Source organism: Nannospalax galili, unplaced genomic scaffold, assembly GCF_000622305.1.
Source record: "Nannospalax galili isolate Female #2095 unplaced genomic scaffold, S.galili_v1.0 scaffold472, whole genome shotgun sequence".
Lineage (NCBI taxonomy): Eukaryota > Metazoa > Chordata > Mammalia > Rodentia > Spalacidae > Nannospalax > Nannospalax galili.
This window is the reverse complement of record NW_008331487.1, coordinates 359,944-378,546: the sequence shown is the minus strand read 5'-3', so window position 1 is coordinate 378,546 and position 18,603 is coordinate 359,944. Positions and strand designations below refer to the sequence as shown.

General features: G+C 49.4%; 1 protein-coding gene across 5 annotated transcripts in view; it reads right to left on the bottom strand.

Annotated features, from left to right (window-relative positions):
• Nucleotides 1-18,603, bottom strand: part of St3gal1 (ST3 beta-galactoside alpha-2,3-sialyltransferase 1) — an 84,906-nt gene that overhangs the window by 9,961 nt on the left and 56,342 nt on the right. For all 5 annotated transcript variants that reach the window (XM_029560323.1, XM_029560319.1, XM_029560318.1 and 2 more), the window contains one exon: nt 1,484-2,365. In XM_029560323.1, coding sequence (XP_029416183.1) covers nt 1,484-1,789 — 306 coding nt within the window. In that variant the 5' untranslated portion in view covers nt 1,790-2,365. The remainder of the gene's footprint in view (nt 1-1,483; nt 2,366-18,603) is intronic.

Genomic DNA, 18,603 nt, shown 5'->3' with positions numbered 1-18,603 from the left:
TTGTACTCGCACACCTACTATGTATGAGCCCAGGACTTTGAGTGATCTGCCTTAGGTGTGTGGGAAGCAGCAGTGAGTCCAGCTCTGATCTTTCTACACCTGGTTTCCCAGGACCTCCCACCCCTACCCCTGGCATGTGGCTGTTGTCCTTCCAAGCTCTTCTCCCTCCTAGTAGTGCTCTCTCTGGTGAGAAATATATAGAGCCTTTGTGCTGACCTTAGGGCATATCCCAGACTCCTCAGTCCAGCTCTGATCTTTCTACACCTGGTTTCCCAGGACCTCCCACCCCTACCCTTGGCATGTGGCTGTTGTCCTTCTAAGCTCTTCTCCCTCCTAGTAGTGCTCTCTCTGGTGAGAAACATATAGAGCCTTTGTGCTGACCTTAGGGCATATCCCACACTCCTCAATGAAGGCTGTGTCCTCTCTGGGACCCCCTCCTCTACTTCCTCACTCATGGCACCACAGCCTAAAGAGCTGTGCCACTTGCACACACTGTCCCAGAACCTGTAGCACTGTCTCCGGATCTTTCCATGGCCAGTGCTGTCTCTGCCTTTGGGTCTCGGCTCAAGTCTAGCCCCTGTAGAGCCCTCCAGGAAGATCCCACTTCCAGAGGCCAGCCCCCACACATTTCTCAGGATCACAATCTTCAGGTGGTCTTCTACCCAAGCCACCTTCCTGTGCTCTGTTTCTGCGCTGGCAGATTTAACCAACCACAAACAGGAAACAATGCAAAGAAAAGATGATCTGTTTCAAACATGCACCTACTGTTTGAGTCTTCTAGAAGGGACTTAGTATAGGAGGAGACGTAAAGAACAAGCACTATAGCACTGTACATAGGGGGTCTGAGCATTCTAGAATGAATCCCTGGAACTGCCATATTTATTGCAGTCCTCATCTGCATCACCAGACAGAATAAAATCTCATGAGAATGTTTCTAGACCAGCTGGGTCCTCATCTGCATCACCAGACAGAATAAAATCTCATGAGAATGTTTCTAGGTTTGCCACCTGCAGCAGGTGAGACCAGCTTGGACTCGGGGTGTGCCTGAGAGCCACAGATACATGCCCTTCCCAGGAGAGGAGACTGTAAGATGCCGGAGACACAGATAAACCACAGGGGGTGGGGCCACAGACTGAGGTGCTGGAGGCACGGGTCAGAGTGCCAAAGGCTTTCAGCAGCCACAGAAACTGAAGAGAGACGTGGGGTGAGGTGTCCCTCAGAGATCCCAGAAGGAACCAACCCTGTAAGGTGTGATCATGTTCCTGTGTCTTAAGGTACCAGGTGCCACAGGAGAATGAAACAGTGGGGCTTTCTTTGACTTACATGTAGTAGATTCTCAATAAATAGTCATTGAGTGAACAGATAAATGAACAAACGATACTCTAAATGCTGCCTGATGCCTGGTGGGGCCCTGCAACCCCCAGACCCAGCATTTGTCTCTGGGATGCCCCCTCTCCCCGCTAGCAGCCCCCGCTCTGCTCACCAGCCACCACTGGTACGTGTCTTCCTCCATCATGGCATTGCTGGCAGTCAGCAGCGGTTGCATGGTCTGGTTGAATCGCTGGTCGAACCAGGATGAGACTTTGCTCTGGCTGATGCAGTGTGTGCAAGTGCACGGCCGTTGTTTGATGAGCTTCTGGAAGTTCTCTGAGAGCTCCAGGACCATCTGCTTGGGGAACCAGGTGATGGGCACACCGCTGTTGGAGTAGTTCAGGAAGCAGGAGGTGAGGAAGACAAAGAGCAGGAGGAAGGTGAGCCACTTGACAATCTTCTTCCTCAAGTTCACCATCTCTGCTCTCTGCTGGGACCTCCGCAGACAGGAGGGTAGATGAGAAGAGATCCTACCTAGAGTCCAGAGGAAACACGAGGGAAATCCCAGAGATGCAAGTGCTGGCAGAGGGGCTGGGGATCTGCAGGGAGACCTCAAGGACAGCTGTGGCCAACTTTACCCCTCGGAGAAGCGTTCCAGGCCTGTGTTCTGGGCATCCCTATGTGGTACCCGAGGTCTGCCTGTGGTGAGTTGTCTTGGCTCTGTAGTTTACCTTTTGGTAATTATCGTGGTCTACCTTTTCGGCAACCCTGAGCAAAGTCGAGAATGTGACTTGATGGCACGTCAATGAAGCCTTAGAACAGTGATGTCCTCTTCCACTCAAAGGGCATCAGGAGTAGTTAGGTAATCCTTGGAAGGTCTGGGGACAACCAGGGGTGGAGACTCAGGAGAAGCTAGGGAAAGGTACAGGATCTAGGGATGCTGCGTGGACAATTCTTAACTAGAGCTTTGTCTCTTTCAGGCTGTCCCCAGAGATTGAGGACAGGGTAAACGGCATCTTCAGGAAGCCAGGAAAGTGCAGAGGTTACCTATCATCTGTGTAAAAAGGAGGAAGAAAGAAAGATGAAATTCAGTGACCTTGCTATAAAGTCGTTTCTCCCCACACCTCTACCACATTGCTGCAGGGGCTACCTGAGTTCATCTACCACCAGGAGGTGGCCACCTGCACAGAGTGATATTTCTGTCTCCCTGCAGGGGTGGCTTAGGGGCACAGAAGGAGCCCATCTGCATCTTTAACAGACAGAACCTGAAACAACATTTTGCACCAGGGGAGGTATATTTGTGTGTGTGTGTGTGTGTGTGTGTGTGTGTGTGTGTGTGTAATGTACAGTGTCGTAGAAGTAGGACCACAAAGGGTGAATATCCCAACCTTTCTTTTCTTCTCTCAAGGATTCTGAATTGCAGCAAAACAATAGGAATAATAACAAAAATGTCACACTCAGAGTGTGTGAAGGCTAGCTACCATGGCCTTCAAGCCTCACCACTTAGCCTCAGTTGGAGACAGGCTTTCCATGACTATGTTCAAATTCTGGTTGACCATTGTTTGTGTATGGTCTTCAAAAAGTTGTTCAAAGGCTGGAGAGATGGCTCAGTGGTTAAGAGCACTGACTGGTCTTGCAGAGGGTCCAAATTCAATTCCCAGCACTCACATGGCAGCTAACAAATTGTCTGTAACTCCAGTTCCAGGTGATCTGATGGCTTCTTCTGACCTCTGAGGGCATTGTACAACATGGGTGCACTTACACACATACAGGCAATACACTCATACACATAAGATAAAAATAATAAATAAAATATTTTTAGAAAAAAGAAAAAGTTATCCAGCCCTCTCAGCCCTCAATAGCTGCTTCTTTGCAGTGGGATTGATCATAACTTACAGAATGTTCTGAAGATAAGATGTTGTGTGCTGGGCTTTTCTTATGCAACTGATCAAATTTATCTTTTTCAATATTCAAATGAATGCATATCTTTGATAATCCACAAAGTACCAACATAATGATTTAATCATACAGGGTGTCTCCTGAGATAATCCACGTTTCCCACCAGTGTGAGACCATATTCCCCTTTATCCTGGAGGAAGCAGACTCAGAGGTCAAATGACTCATCTAGGGTTGGGCTGGGTGGGGTGGGGGCTGGAGCCAACTCAAATGCCCAGACCTCCAATCACATACATCTGGAACAGTTAGGAACAAAAGGCGGGGCTCTCCTGAGGAATTCACATCTGTCTTTGTTCAGTTTTCTGTGTTTGGTTTGAGACACCGCCTCACTGTATAGCCCAGGTTGGCTTCCGTCTCATGACAATTCTCCTGCCTCAGGTTTCAAGTGCTGGGATTACAAGTGTGCCCCACCATACACCTGACTTCTGATACCTTTCTCATCAGTATATGACAGCTGCAGCAATACCGTGAAATGGGGCTATCTCCTACCAAAGAATACCCAGCTCAGAACTATCCCACACACCACATCTGGAGTTGCCATATGTCCTAACTCACCCAGAGTGAAACCCGAGCTTTGATAAGAACACAAGACACTTTCCTTTGCTCTGCCAGGCTTGCTGTGTAGACTCAGAGGTCAGGGCCACACAGACCATTGTGCTAGCATGTATGGAAGAGGTCAGAGCTGAAGGAGACTCAGCCACTCCCGAAGGCAGCTCTGCACCTTGTTCAGCTACTGGAGAGAATAATCCCTTTACTGTGTAAGCAGATTATCTGTAACACGCAGCAAGAGGACTGATCCACACTCCATAGTTATTCCTGCCTGTGGGTTCTGTCCAGGCCCACCCTCACTGACCAGAAAGTACATCCTACCCTGCCCTGGTGGTTTTCTCCTTCAGGGCTCAGCTGGTGCTGGCTCTAGAGGAGGCCGCCCACACCTGCATGACTCCGGAACTCTCTAGTCAAAGTCTATGCATCCCTCCTCCCTGGACTGTGCTCCATGAGAACAGAAGTTGTTTTCACAATGGATCTGACGTTGTTACCTTGGTGCTCAGAGGAGATCCTGTGGACAGAGGAATGTGGAAAAGCAGGGACAGGAAAGGACTAGCGACTCAGAAAGCCCTCAGTGAGGGTGTACAGACTAAGGATGTTTGCAGCCTTTCTAGGCCACCATTCATTAGCTGTGTGACTATGAATAAGTAGCCTAGCTTCTCTGAGATACTCCTTCAACTGCTAGTGGGGCTGGCAATGTTCTGTCCAGGTTTTAGGATAGCATTCTATCAAGGCCTGTCCAATTAACTTGATACCTATTTGCTGTTCCAGCCACTGGACCAGGTGACTGGGATACATGGGAAGGATCTAGGTGAGTGCTTCTGAGGCAACCACAGCCAAGGGCCTTTGGGAGAAAGATGGCCTGGTTAAGAGACAGCATGGAGGCGAGCAGAGGGAGAGGGTGTCAGTGCTATGCAGGTACATGAAGAGCGGGGGCTGGTTACAGAAGCCTGGGTCAAGCCTGATTTTTCTGAGTGATGTGCTTGCTGGGGGTGACCTGCTCTACTTTGCTTTTCTTTCTGATGGGAAGGGTCTGATGTGACTGTGGACTGTGGATCAAAGGCTGTGAGAGGCTAGGTCCCCCATGGTGTCCCAGCTCCATGTGGGAGATAGTCAGTCTCTAGGCCAATGTCAGGTTTAGTGAGAGCTGGAATGGTGGGACCCTACCTCCTCTCTCTACTTCCCCAGGCATCTGTAGCCACATCTCTGAAGGCCCAGGCCAGGCCCTCACTTGATACTACAAGAGAGTTCTGGCTTTGGAAAGCCCCAGGCAAGGCTTCAGTTGGAAGGCAATCCTTCCCTCCACCCTTCCCTGGCCCCAGGGGGGTAAGGACTTTGTGACTTCTCTGTGTTCAAGGAGAGGCCGCTTGGAACGTTGGTCCTGGCTCCCAGAAACAGAGCAGCAGCCAAGATGCCAGAAGTCAAAGATGTCTGTGTGCCAAGTGCTCAGGGGGAGGCCATGCCCCTGAAACCAAGGAGGAGGAAGGGTGAGAGCCAGCTCTGTCTTCCTCTATAGGGTGGCAGGAATGCCATGCCAGGCTCTGGAATGCTAGAAGAGGCAGGGAGAGTGTTCCTGCAACTGGCCAGCAAGGCCTCCAGCAGTATGGTGACAAATGGTGCCCTTTTGAAGACTGGAAAGCAAAGGTTCCTTAAGTAGGGTGCTGATGGAGGCCAACTCCCCCGCCCCCGCCACCAACAGAGAGTTGGGGATAATCATGAGGCTCGGAGAACTGCCTGAAGCTCCTGACGTCCCAGCACACCTTCGGCCAGGGCTTCCCATGTTCAATAAGGCCCTGGCAGAGTAACTCCAGGCTGGGTCCCTCCTGTTCTGTGCATGACCCGTGGCTGCTAAGGAGATGCCTAGTGAGCCAGGGAAGGCTGCCAGCCACACCAATGTTCTAACAGAAAGGCCTTGACTACTGATGGGGGCTGAGGCTGGCTGGACAAGGAAGGGATCACCATGCTGAGATAAGAAACTTGTCCAGAGAGGGAAGGGGCTTCTCTGCGGTTGCACAGCAAGATGAGGCAAAGCCAGCACTAGCTTCTGCATCCCTACTGGGACTTTCCATGCAATCCAGGCCAGTCCCAGTGACCCATCAATACCTGCCCCCTCTATGCTCTTTCCTTCGTTTCCTTGGGTTTGATGTGGTGTTCTCTTCCAAACTTGAGATGGACTGCCTTGCTCACTCACTTCTGCTGTACCAGTTCTTACTTATGCCTCTTAGTTATAAAACATCCATTCGGCTGTTTTCCAGGACTTCTAATTCTCTGGTGAGTATCTCCAGCTCTAGTCTTTATCCCAGCAACTGTTCAACATAGTTGCTTTTTTTTTTTTGAGGCAGGGTCTCATGTAGCCCAGGCTGGCCTCTAACTCCTCAATAATCCCACCTCCTGAGTGCTGGGATGACAGGTATGTGCCACCCACCCACCATCACAGTTAAAGTCCATTCTTGATGGTTGGATGACACGGTGCGGTGTCTACTGCCTCTACCTTGAACCTTGCTTCCCTATCACCAACATGTGATAGGCTAATCAGCCCCTGCCGTGATAGGCAGAGCCGCCCTGGCTAACATGCCTTCCCCCGCCATGAAGGGCCAATATATCCTGAACCATGAGCCCAAATAAATCCATCCTCCCTCAATAATACCTCCCTATCAGGTATTCTGTCATAGAGATGAAAAAAGGCCTGGGTAACTTGGGTATCAGCAAGTGTCTACAAGTGGGGAAAAAGGCTCAGGATGTGAGTCTGCTCCTCTGAGGCTTCCTTTGCTCTGGGCACAGTCTCGCAGAGTTTGTCCTAGTGCCTGGTAAACATACTCCATCTTTCTATCCTTGGCTCCCTGCTGCCCCTGGCCCTCCACCTTGTGCAGAAGGTGGGTAGTGAAAATCAGCCTCACCCCATTCATCTCCCTCCCCTTGGGAATCCTCATCCCTCAAGTCTTGGCTGCTACTGCTTGGAGTTCTCGCTTTGAAGCCAGTCCTCTGTGGGAGAAAGGGCTTAACACACAGTCCGATGTGGAAGACACAGCGTCCTTCCTTTTTCTGTGTTGCTGGGACCTGGGCTAGTGTCCTTTATGTGCTAGAACTTGGCAGACTCTGAGCAGTGACTAGGGCACAGAGAGGCCCCAGCATATCTCTTCTCTATAGGCGTGAGTTCCCAGGAAGGGGCAAAGTAGTAATGGGCACCTCAGCAGCCACTGCCCCACCCAGAAGGTGCTCAGAGGCAGCTCTTTCCTCCCTGTGTCACATATTCTCGTGACACAACTCTGGACACTTGGCCCAGTGACTTCCAGTCAACCCTTTTTGAGGTCTGAGTGCTGGGAACCTACTGATCTCTGAAAGCACACCCTTCCCAGAACTCTGGGTCCCAGCTAGTGTTGGCTTCATGTGGTAGAACAGAGAGGGACAGAGTAAGACCTGGCCCACTGGAGGGTCTCGAATCTGCTCCAGAGAATAAAGACCCTTTCCCAGACTGCGCTCCAGCTCCAGCACAATCACTGGACACGTGGAGTCACCTACTCTGGTTAGGGAAAGAACGTGTGGTGGTGGAGCTTGGCCAAAAAAAAAAGGGTCAGAAACAATACACCACAGTAGTTCCTGTGTGTCCTGGGCCAGGCGCTTCACCTCTCTGATCCTTGCTTCCTGAATCCTGACACTGGAATGGTTCTCCTCCAGGTCTGTGAGGGAGGAATGGCTGGCACAAATATCACCAGCTCAGTTCCAGGCAGAGAGTGCATGCACCACACGGGGTCATGGCTGTTCCTCTTCCTTGAGTTCTGAACGCTTCCTATGTAAAACATCCAACCAGACTGCTGGCCCATCTTAAGGGCAAGGGTATTTAAAAGACCAAATGACAATAGGGATCAAAGAATACAAGCCAGGGGCAGTATGACCCTGGAGATCCTGACCTCCCAGGTTCAGGTGCCTCGGTTCCTCTAGGCATTGGCAGCTGACTCTTCAATGTTTTCTGCTGCTGGGACCAGAACCTCTGAGGACCTGGGGGTAGGGGTTCTAAAACATGGTGTCTAATAATGGTGTGTGTGTGTGTTGCAGTACCTAGATCCAGGGGCTGCTGCAACAGTCAAACTGTAAAGAGTGGTCGCTGCAGGGCTGATCCAGGGAGCTTCCAGCAGCCTGCCTCCAGGGGGGCTCCCCCATAGTGGCTCCCATTTTTTTACCAGCCTGATCCTCTGGATTTCCCCGACCCTGTGATTGAGAGCACAGGTACTCTGCCCTCTGGAAAGACTGCCACTCTCATAACTTTTGGGGTTCAGTGGATGGCTGGGGCCAACCTTCTCATTGCAGTGTTCTTTGTACTTTGCAATCCTGGCTTCTACCTTGCTCAATAAATAGGAGTTATCTGCATCACCAATACACAGATGATGAAATTGAGGCTCACAGGGGCAAGCCTTTGAGTTCACAAAATGAGGAAAAGAATCATGATCTTGAACCTGGGTCTTCCTTATCATGTATGGTGTTTTCTCAAGATTTACAATCAATGTCCAGATGCCCCATCCCTTCCTTTCCTGTCTATGGCACTTCTCTGTGCTGAGCAAGAAGTTCCAGCAAGAAGATGGAGGCCCTGGAAACAGACTGTCTGCTGGGCAGAGTCCCTGGGGCCACTGTGTTCTCATGCAGAGTTGTTTGACTTCTACTTTAATCCCTTATTTCGAGAACCCATGGCCCAGTGAGTCTGAGTCAGAGGCTCCTGCCTGGAGCCCAGCTGGGGAGACTGACCTGACTCCTGCATGGCCCATAGCCTGCAGTTGAGGACGTTTAGGGCTTCCTGCTGCTGGTGATGGGTGACTGGCCTTCTCCCTGAAGCTGGCCCTCGGCTACCACACACTAGGGCACTTGGATACTGAAGATGTTTGGAAGTCTTCCAGGAGAACTCTATGAGCCTACAATTAAAATCAAAGCATGGCTCAACCAAGGACTAGGGAGGTGTCTGTCTTCAAATGGTCTGCTCCATGGTGTCACTGCTGCGTACCAATCCTGCTTGTGGCCAGGGACTTTGAGGAAGTCCTGCTTCCTGCTGCCTTGGCCTCCAGTGCTGGTCACTGTCTACTACAGTGGGTGCTTGGTCCTGCCTCCAGAGTGTATACTGCCTGCCTGCCAATGATGCAGGGTGTAGGAACCTCAAAAGTGTATTTCCCAGCTTCCTCTGCTTAGAGGGTTCTGGAGGCAGTTAGCCAATAACATCAATGTGGGCAGAAGAGAGGGGCAGGGCCTTTCTTCTGCCCTTCCTCAGTGGTCGGGGCTGCAGAGTCCTGGACTCCAAGACCCTCCCCCTCAACCTTCTGATCAAGCTGAAGGTGGACTTGGGGTCTATGAAGGCCTCCTGAAGTTTCCTGGCCTTAGGCTCCCAGGCAGAAGTGTGTGCCCCAAATACTGAGGCCCTACGTCCTCCCTTCTCTCCCTTTGCCACCTTTGCTGGGTCTGTGAGGAGCATTCTATTGTGGCTGTGCTCTGAAGACAGGACGCTCAGCACTTCTCCTGCAGATAGGATCTGAGAACATCTCCAACCAAACCTGAAGGCTAGCGGTCATGTCCCCCTTGTTCCTGCCCTGGCAATCCAACTGACTCCCCATTTTATCTTGACCTGCCCACCCCAGACAGAGCCACCACTTAACAGCTTTTGTGAATATACCTGGTGTGATGGTTAATCTTCATTGCTAAGTGATTGGATTTAGAACTACCTTGGAAGTAACAAAACTTTAAAAGGAGGGTAGGGCAGGGGGTGGGCTGGAGAGAGTTCAGTAGTAGGACATTTACTGCAAAGGACTGGAGTTTGGTTCCCAGTACCCATGTTGGATGGGTCACAACTACCTGTAACTCTAGCATCAGGGGATAACACCCTCTTCTGGCCTCCACAGGTACCCACACACAGATAAAAATAAAATCTGTTATTTTAAAAAGTTTATCACAGAAGAGTTTTTCCAGAAATGTTTAAGTGATTAGAGAAGATCCACCATAAATAGAGGTGGCACCATCCCATAGGTCAGACTACCAGACTGAATAAAAAGGAGAAAATGAGCTGATGCCCAGCATTCATCAATCTCTGCTTCCTGACCAGCCACTTCACTACCCTGTTGCCACACTCCCTGTCATGATGGACTGTACCCTCCAACTGTGAGCCCAAATAAGCTCTTCCATAAGCTGTTTGTGTCAGATATTTTGTCATAGCAATGAGAAAAGAAGCCAATACAAGTGGGGGGGGGAGCTCCCAGCAGCCACCTGTAAGCCTGCTCTGCAGAGGAGGAAGTCACGCTCTGAGAGGCTGGCCTTCTCATGACACATGGTGACTGAGGGTGCTTGCTCAGGGTCAAGGTTAGAGAGAGCTAAGGCTGATTTCTGAGTTCGTCCCCCAATGCCTTACTTTCTCACCTCTCCCCTGGTTATACAGGGACACCTGGACACCTGCAGCACTTTTCTGAATACATCTGTTGTGGGTCATCTTCACTCTAGTTAGTGCAGTCACAGACTGGGGTGGGGCCAGGGTGCAGCAAGATAGCTCCTGTGTTAAATCTGCTCAGTGGGGACTGTACCTCCAGGGAGGCCCCACCAAGGGCCCAAATGGCTCAGAAGTGGCTGATCAATGGTGACTGAAGGGAGGCTCTTGGAGCAAGTGGCAGAGGGGACAGGCGAGGCTTGGTTTGAATTGGGAAGAGTTGCAAACAAGGTAGACGATCATCTCAAACAGCATGTGGTCATGGCAATGGGGATGCTAGGCCAGGTTATGGAAAACAGGGTGCCTTTCAGAACGCCTGCAGTGGATGGAGCCCAGTCATAGAGTATTCAGGAATGTGGGCTTGGGGTGAAGGCTGTCACAGCTAGTGTGTGAGCCTGATCAGGACCACAGTAGCACACAAGGCTGGAGTACAGAAGGGGCCTAGGATGTAGCCACAACTCAGTCCAACTCAAAATGCTTTAAATGTAGAGAAACTGGACACTGGATAAAAAATTGCTCCCAGAATAACTCAGCTGAGACTCTTAATCTTAGGGTCGTGGGTTTGAGCCCCATGTTGGGCGCCAGGTATGGGGTACGCAGGGATCTCGTGGCGCCGGCCCCCTGCGCACACCTGGAGAGGCGGCGGGTCTGGTCCCGCACCGCGTCGCTGTCCGCCGCTGAGGTGCTGAAGGTCTCGCGCTAGCGTGGCGCAAGTCCCCTGCGCACACCTGGAAAGGCGGCAGGCTCCGCGGTTCTGCTCCGAGTTGCTGGCTCTCTGCTTCTCCGCTGCTTCTCTGCGTCCCCTGATGACGTCCGTCGATGACGGAAGGATATCGCCCCCCGGAGAGACTGGATCGTAGGCAGTGAGACACAGGACTCAGCTCAACCCGTGTTACAGCTCTTTATTCAGTGACTCAGCTCGGCTCCAAGTCTCAGTGTTTCAGCTCCTAGGTCCTAGTGATCCAGCTCCAATACTGAGAGAAAGCCAGGACATTTTATACCGTGGGGGTAGTGGTAAAAACTTTAGCTGATAGGAACTTTGTGGGATGCCTTATTTACATATGGAAGTGGGCTCCTGCCAGGCTGCTAGACTGCCAGAAAAATCACACAGGAAAACCTGGCATTTCCAGAGCCGGAGGTCATGTTTCTGTGGCGGCTACTTCAAAAGACGAGTCAGGAAGATGCCGGGAAGGTACCCTGATGAAAAGGAGTCTTCTGCATATAAAACCGAGCCCATGGGCTGTCCGGACATGGAGAGACTACTACTTCACAACAGGGGTCCCCAACACTAGGACACCCCAAGAGGAGCTCTGTTTCTTTGGGGCCTGAGGTTCCCTGTTCCTTCCTGCACCTTCATTCATCCATCTTTCTACAGCCAAGAGGAGCTGGCCGGTGGAAGACGCCTTGGCTGTGCTTGCAAGTCTCCCTCCTGACTCCCCATCTGCACCGTTTTCTGGTTTCCTTGCTGGGGGCAGGGACACAAAGACTCCTTTGAGACAGGGATGGACGTTCAGGATGCAGTTTGGAGACATGCCCCAAGAAGCCCGATTAACTGGGATTAGCATCATGTGAGGAGACGTCAGGTTATATTTTCATATTCTCAGCTGCACAAAAGGAATTTAAATCCACAAATCTCCTTATGCCTGTGGACGGAAGGGAAGGGTGCTGAACGTGGAGTCTGAAGATGTCCGAACTGCAGGAGATGTGAGGAGCACAGGTGGGAACCTGAGGGCGTCTGTTGTCTGTATGCCCAGGCACACCTTCCCCAGAAGAAAGGGTGACCCTGATGTAGACGTTGCAAAGACTGCTTAGGAACCTCCACCCCACCCCACTGACCCTGCTTCTAGGTGCTCCTGTGGTGAGAGGTGGCATCCTGGCTGTCTGGAGAGAGTTGACATGTGGTTGAAGCAGGTCCTTTCTCTACAGTCTCCTGACTTCCATGGGAATATTTTACTCCTGCTAATTACAAGAGCATTAGAAGGCCCAGAAGGGGCTGGAACCATCTCCAGTGGGGGCCAGAGTTCAACACTCAGCAGCAGGTGTCTATGAAAACCACCCTAGACATGGAGGGCTGGAGGGTGTCCCTGGGTGCAGTGGGGTCTCGGATGAAGCTTCCTAGCCCTTGAGGGGAATGGAAGCTCATCAGAAAGAGCCGCCCTTCCACTTGACAGCTCACTGCCTATTGTGGTCCCTCCTAAACCCAGAAAATGAGGGACATCATCCTAGGTAAGGGACTGTTGAACAATCCTCTTGAAAGACTGGGACACTGGGCTGGAGTAGACAGTATGGACTGGCACCTTATGAGCAGAGGACTCAAACAGAAACCGAGGCTGAACAGCCCTAGTAAGGGTGAAGACAGGATATAGGCATCCTGCCAGGCAGCCTAGGTAGGCAGGCCCAGCACCAGTAAGCTGGGACCAGTGATAACCAGTGGACTATATGATGCTTCTCTGGAGTCTAGAGTAGTCCAGGGAACAGAAGGGTCATAGCTATGAGAGACTGTTGATGTCTGTCCATGCATACCCATGCTGAAGTCTGGAGACAGCCATGCAGGCTAGGGAGGCTGACATGGGGACCAACATGTCCTTAGTGTGTAACCGCTCTCTGTGGTGGCTCCCAGGAACTTCAGCCTTGCAACTCAGAGCTACTACCCTTTTTGTATGGGAGACATGGAGACAGGGAGGGCATTGTAAGTGGCAATCTGTAAGTCAAAACCAGATGTGACTCCTAGACCATGCCACCTGTCTGTGATGAATACTGTATGCTGGGGTCCGGACACTGGATCAATAGCAGTCTCCCTCTGCTGGTACTTAAGGGGCCCCCTATACCCCACTGTGGTAGCAGATATCTCTTCATCAACCACTACATGACTCAGGCTTCACCTGAGAGAGAACTCAGGAAGAAACTTCAAAAGTACCATGGCATCAGCTGTAGCTCTGCCATGGCCTGCAACCTTTCCCTTCACATGTAAAACAGAAACAGTGCGACACCTTGGCAGTTCATGAGAAAATGTAGGCCTTGGCCTCTGAAAGGGCCTCACCTTGCCTCTCTCTTCTTGCTATGAGCCACTACCTTGTGCGTTTGCTCTGTGCCCCTCACAGGGCTCCAACAGCATTATTCTCCTCATCCACTCAAAATGTCCATGTGTCCACTTGACAGATGAGGAAAATGAAGGCCAAGAGGGGGAAGTCACTTGGCCCAGCATGGAACATTTTTGTGAGTCGAGCTAAAAGGCTGTCTAAATGGCATGGCTGCAGTCCCAGCTCTTCATGCTGGCTCTGCTTCTTGGAACTGGCTGGTTTTGTGCTAGGCCCCTTCACAGGGCACAACAGCCCCAGGGTGTCCATGTGGACAGGGGGAGGGATCCCACACCTAGCGCTGCTCCTCTCAAAGTGACTAGAGATGCTACTCATCCTCTCTCTAACTGAGGAAGCGAGTATGGAGGAGAGTTGGATGGCAGGAGGCGCAATGGGAAGGACCCAGCTCTACCCAGGCAGGTGGGTGTTCAATCCAGATGTCCTCACCCAACCCTCTGAGGCCTATTCTGGGTGTAGGGGGTGAGAGGGCTGGATGACACATTCTGTGCTGCTCATCAAAGGGCCTCTCATGTGGGGAGCGCAGTTTTGAGAGCCTCCTGTTCTGGTCCATTCACTTAAAAACACGAAAGTGACCTTTTATCTCCTAGCACCGATGCTGAGAGGCGGACCTGGAAAGGGCTGGCTGCTCTCCTTGGCTCTTAGGGAGAAACCAGGGCTGGAGGGTGGGAGGGCAGAAACACAGTTTGGGGCCAGAAACCCCCATCTTACCCAGCTTTCAGCCAGCCAGCCGGTGCCCTTTGAAAGGTCTCATCTACAGTATGTGCACAATCCTCCCCAGCATGGGCACAGGGGCCCACCTATGGGAGGGAGGGACACTGAATGGTTGTGTAAACTGAGGCATAGCCAACAGGGACAACTCTTGGCATTACCTTTTGCTCCATTCTTTTGACTTTTTTAAAAAATTATTTTATTGAGCTTTTAAAATTTCATACAATATATCCCACTCACATCCAGATGGCTTCCCCCATCCATGCTCCCCCTATCCCCCCACCAAACCCTGTGCACTCTGCCATACATGCTGAGTCCTATTCATTCAGGAGTTTGTACCCAAATGTCCTTCAGTGTAAATGTGTCCACTGGAGTCTAGTCAGCCTATCCAGTGGTGGTATGTAAGTACTCTTCCCTCATTCAGCAGCAACCAGTCTCAAATAGTTCTCGATCTAGTGATGACCCGCCACCTATTTCTCAACTCCCCTTAGGGCCCTTGTTTAATTGAGCTGACATGGGTCCCGAGTTGGATGTCACCACTGCCACAGGCACTCATGAGCAAGCCTCCAGTGGCCTGGATGCCTTGACCCCATTCATTCATGAACCAGCCCTGGCTCTTACAATCTTCCCACCTGCTCTTCTGCAATGGTCCCTGAGCTGTGGGTGGAAGAGACCTTTCTTAGAGTGACAAACATGCCATGCAACACTCATTAAAGAAGCTTCTTTTTGCAACAGATGGAGGCTACTGCAGAGTTGCACATCTGGTCAGAGAACATATACCTGGGAGATGCCCAGTACTAGATGACATATCTGCAGTCGAATCTCTACAACTAAGGCTCATGGAACATAGTGGAATAAGGGCTAAAGAGAGGGCTAGTGCACCCCTCAACTCTCACCAGTGAGGTTTCCATGTACATCAGAGTGCATTACACACAGAAGGCCTCAAATGGCCAAGTTTTGGAGAATAAGAGACTGTAGAGTGTAGGATGGGACTCTTTAGATTCGTGTCATCTTCTCTTTCCTGACCTCCATCCTTCCCTCCATCGAGGAACAAACTAACAGGCAAAACAAAACAAAACAAAACAAAACAAAACAAAACCAAAAAACAGGATTGGGAATTCTTCAGCTCTCTCTCTCTCTCTCTCTCTCTCTCTCTGTATGTGTGTGTGTGTATGTGCATGTTGTATGCTGGAGTTCAGATCAAATTTCAAACACTGAGGGAAGGAATAATCAAACCTTGAAAGAATGAATTACGGGGTACATTGGCTTTTTCTATGAATATAGAGACTGTACACATAGCTTTCGGGTTCCCTTATGTCCACCAGGTCCCTGCTGTATCCCTGCATAGCTCTTCTACTGTGTGGCAAGACCTCGTTCCTGATCCAGAGGCTCATGTCTTCTTCCAGGAACTGGAATCACCTACTGCTTGACAGGTTAGTTCCCAGTCATAAGCCAGAATGCAGTCCCAGACTCCTGCTCTCTGTGCCTCCTCTGAGCTGCTCTCTGTCCAAGAGGCTCCATGGTCCTGATAAACCTGGAATCTGATCCCAGTCCATACCACGGCCGCAAGATCCTACCTGAGTGAAACTTGGGAGCTACAATCATAACCAGCCTGACCAGGTGTGCCCATTGGTGCAAGAGTGACATGAATGCTGTGGGGTAAAACCACTTTCAGGTGGGATTTAGGGTCTGTGCCACAGGTCAGAACTCATGCCTGGTGCTGTAAAACTGGCCAAGAATCCATGACTGGGGAGGTCATAGGCCCTAGGGCAGAACCCATACTACCAAACTGCTGTCTAAATACTTATTTTTATCCCCATCAGAGAAGCTTCTTTGAACTCCCAACTGGTCAAAGCTCAGAGAAGAGGAGATGGTGGAGTGCTCAGCTCTAAATGTGACATCTGAATCATACCAAGGCACAGGGAACACTGAGGACAAGGAGGTGGAAAGAGTGTAAGAGTTAGCGGTTGGGGAGGCCCAGGTGAAAGCTGTCTGGACATGACTAGACCAATGTACTCATGAACTCACAGCAGCTGTGGCTGCCTGCATAAGACCTGCTCAAGATCAAACCAGTCAACATTCCAGCATGGAGGGGAGATGGTCTCAGGAGGCTCCACCTCTAGCTGAGGAGGGATTGGCAGTTGATAGTTGATAGGGGAGGGAGGATGAGTTTTCTTTAGAGGGTGTTGACCCTGGTAGGTTACCCCTACTCTGTGGATAGTCCCATACTCAGGCACATTAAAGGCAGCAATAATCAGACCTAATGGATTATTTTTAAGAAAAAAAAAAAAGAGAGACATGAAGTTGGGAGGGGGAACACTAGGGATGGGGGAAGGCCTGGGAGGAATTGGAGGAGGGGAGTGGGGGGGTGAATTGGACCAAAACACATTGTATGTATATTAACCTCTCAAAGGATAAAATATATACATTGGTCTTTTTGAAATACAGTTTCCCTGTAGTCCCAGCTGGCCTAGAACTTCTTATGGAGACTAGGCTGGCCTGGATCTCACAGAGATCTGCCTGTCTCTGCCTCCTGAGTGCTGGGATTAAAGGTATGTGCCTCAAGTGCTTTTTCTGATTGCTTGTTATTGGTATATAGGAAGGCTACTGATTTTTGTAAGTTGATTTTGTATCCTGCCACTTTACTGAAAGTATCAATAAATTCTAACAGTTTTCTAGTGGAAGTTTGTATAATATATCATCTGCAAATAGGGATGGTTTGACCTCTTCTTTTCCAATTAGTACTCCTTTAATTTCCTTCTCACCTTATTGCTCTTGCAAATGTTTTAAGCACTCTATTGAAAAGGAGTGGAGATAGTGGACAGCCCTGTCTGGTTCCTGATTTCAATGGGGATGTTTCAATTTTTCTCTATTTAGGATGATGCTGGCTATGGGTTTGTTGTATATAGCTTTAATTGTGTTGAGGTATGTTCCCTCCAGACCAATTCCTTCTAGGACTTTCAACATGAATGCATGTTGGATTTTGTCAAATGCCTTTTCTGCATCTAGTGAGATGACCAAGTGGTTTTTGTCTTTAAGTTCTTTTATATGTTTTATTACATTTGTTGACTTAATGAATGTTGAACCATCCCACATCTCTGGAATGAAGCCGACTTGATCATGGTGGATGATCTTTTTGATGTGTGTATGTAGTTTGCAAGCACTTTTGTTGAGTATCTTTGCATCTATGTTCATTAAGGATATGGGTCTATAGCTTTCTTTTTGGTTGTATCTTTACCTGGTTTGGGACTTAGAGTGATACTGGCTTCATAGAAGGAATTTGGGAATTCCTTCATAGAAGGAATCTGTTTCTATCTTTTTGAATAATTTAAGCAGTATTGGTTGTAGATTTTCTTTGACTGTCTGGTAGAATTCTGTTGTGTCTCCATCTGGGCCTGGGCTTTTTAGTCGGGAGGCTTTGTATTACTGTTTCAATTTCCTTATTTGTTATGTGTCTGTTCAGGCTGTTGATCTCCCCTTGGTTTAACTTTGGTGGTGATCATGATTTTAGAAATTCATCCATTTCTTTTAGGTTTTCAAATTTAATGGCGTATCGATTTTTAAAGTATCCCCTTACAATATTGATTTGGATTTGGTCTAGGACTAGGAACACAAAAGGTCACAAATGGCCAAAGTGTAGAGATTAAGACACTAGGAGATGGAAAGACCTACCATGTTAATGGATTGGTAGACTCAATATCATAAAAATGATCATCTTACCAAAATCATTAATTTCTGCTCTGAGTTTTGTTATTTCTTCTCATCTATTAGGTTTGGGCTTGGTTTGTTCTTGGCTTTCCAGAGTTTTGAGTTGTACTGTTAAATCATTTACATGTGCTCTTTCTGATTTTTTAATGTAGGCACTAAGAGCTGTAAACTTCCCTCTTAGGACTGCTGGGGGGATCAACCACACCAGATCTCATTACAGCGCTATAGTCATAAAAAACATGATATAGGCACAAAAATAGACACATAGATCAATGGAACCTTATTGAAGACCCGAACCCCACCCCAGTACTCACAATTTTAGCCCCCTGATATTTTCAACAAAGGTGCTAAGAACACAATGGAGGAAAGATAGCATCTTCAACAAATGGTGCTGGAAAAAGTGATCTCTAAGCATCTTCAACAAGTGGTGCTGGCAAAACTGCATCTCCACCTGCAGGAAATTGAAACTTGACCCTTATCTTTTACCCTGCACAAAAGTCAACTACAAATGGATCAACAACCTCAATATAAAACCCAAAACTCTGAAACTGCTAGAGGAAAACATAGGCAGCACCCTCCAAGATATAGGCGTAGGAAAGGACTTTCTAAATCAGGCACCAGCTGCTCAGGCACTAAGGTCAACAATCAGTAAGTGGAAGCTTATTAAATCACAAGATTTCTGTACAGCAAAAGAAACAACCAAGGAAGGGAAGAGAAAACCCGCTGAATGGGAGACAATCTCCACCAGCTACACATCCAACAGAGGATTAATATCCAGAATATACAAAGGACCCAAAAAACAAAGACACAAGAAAATAAATG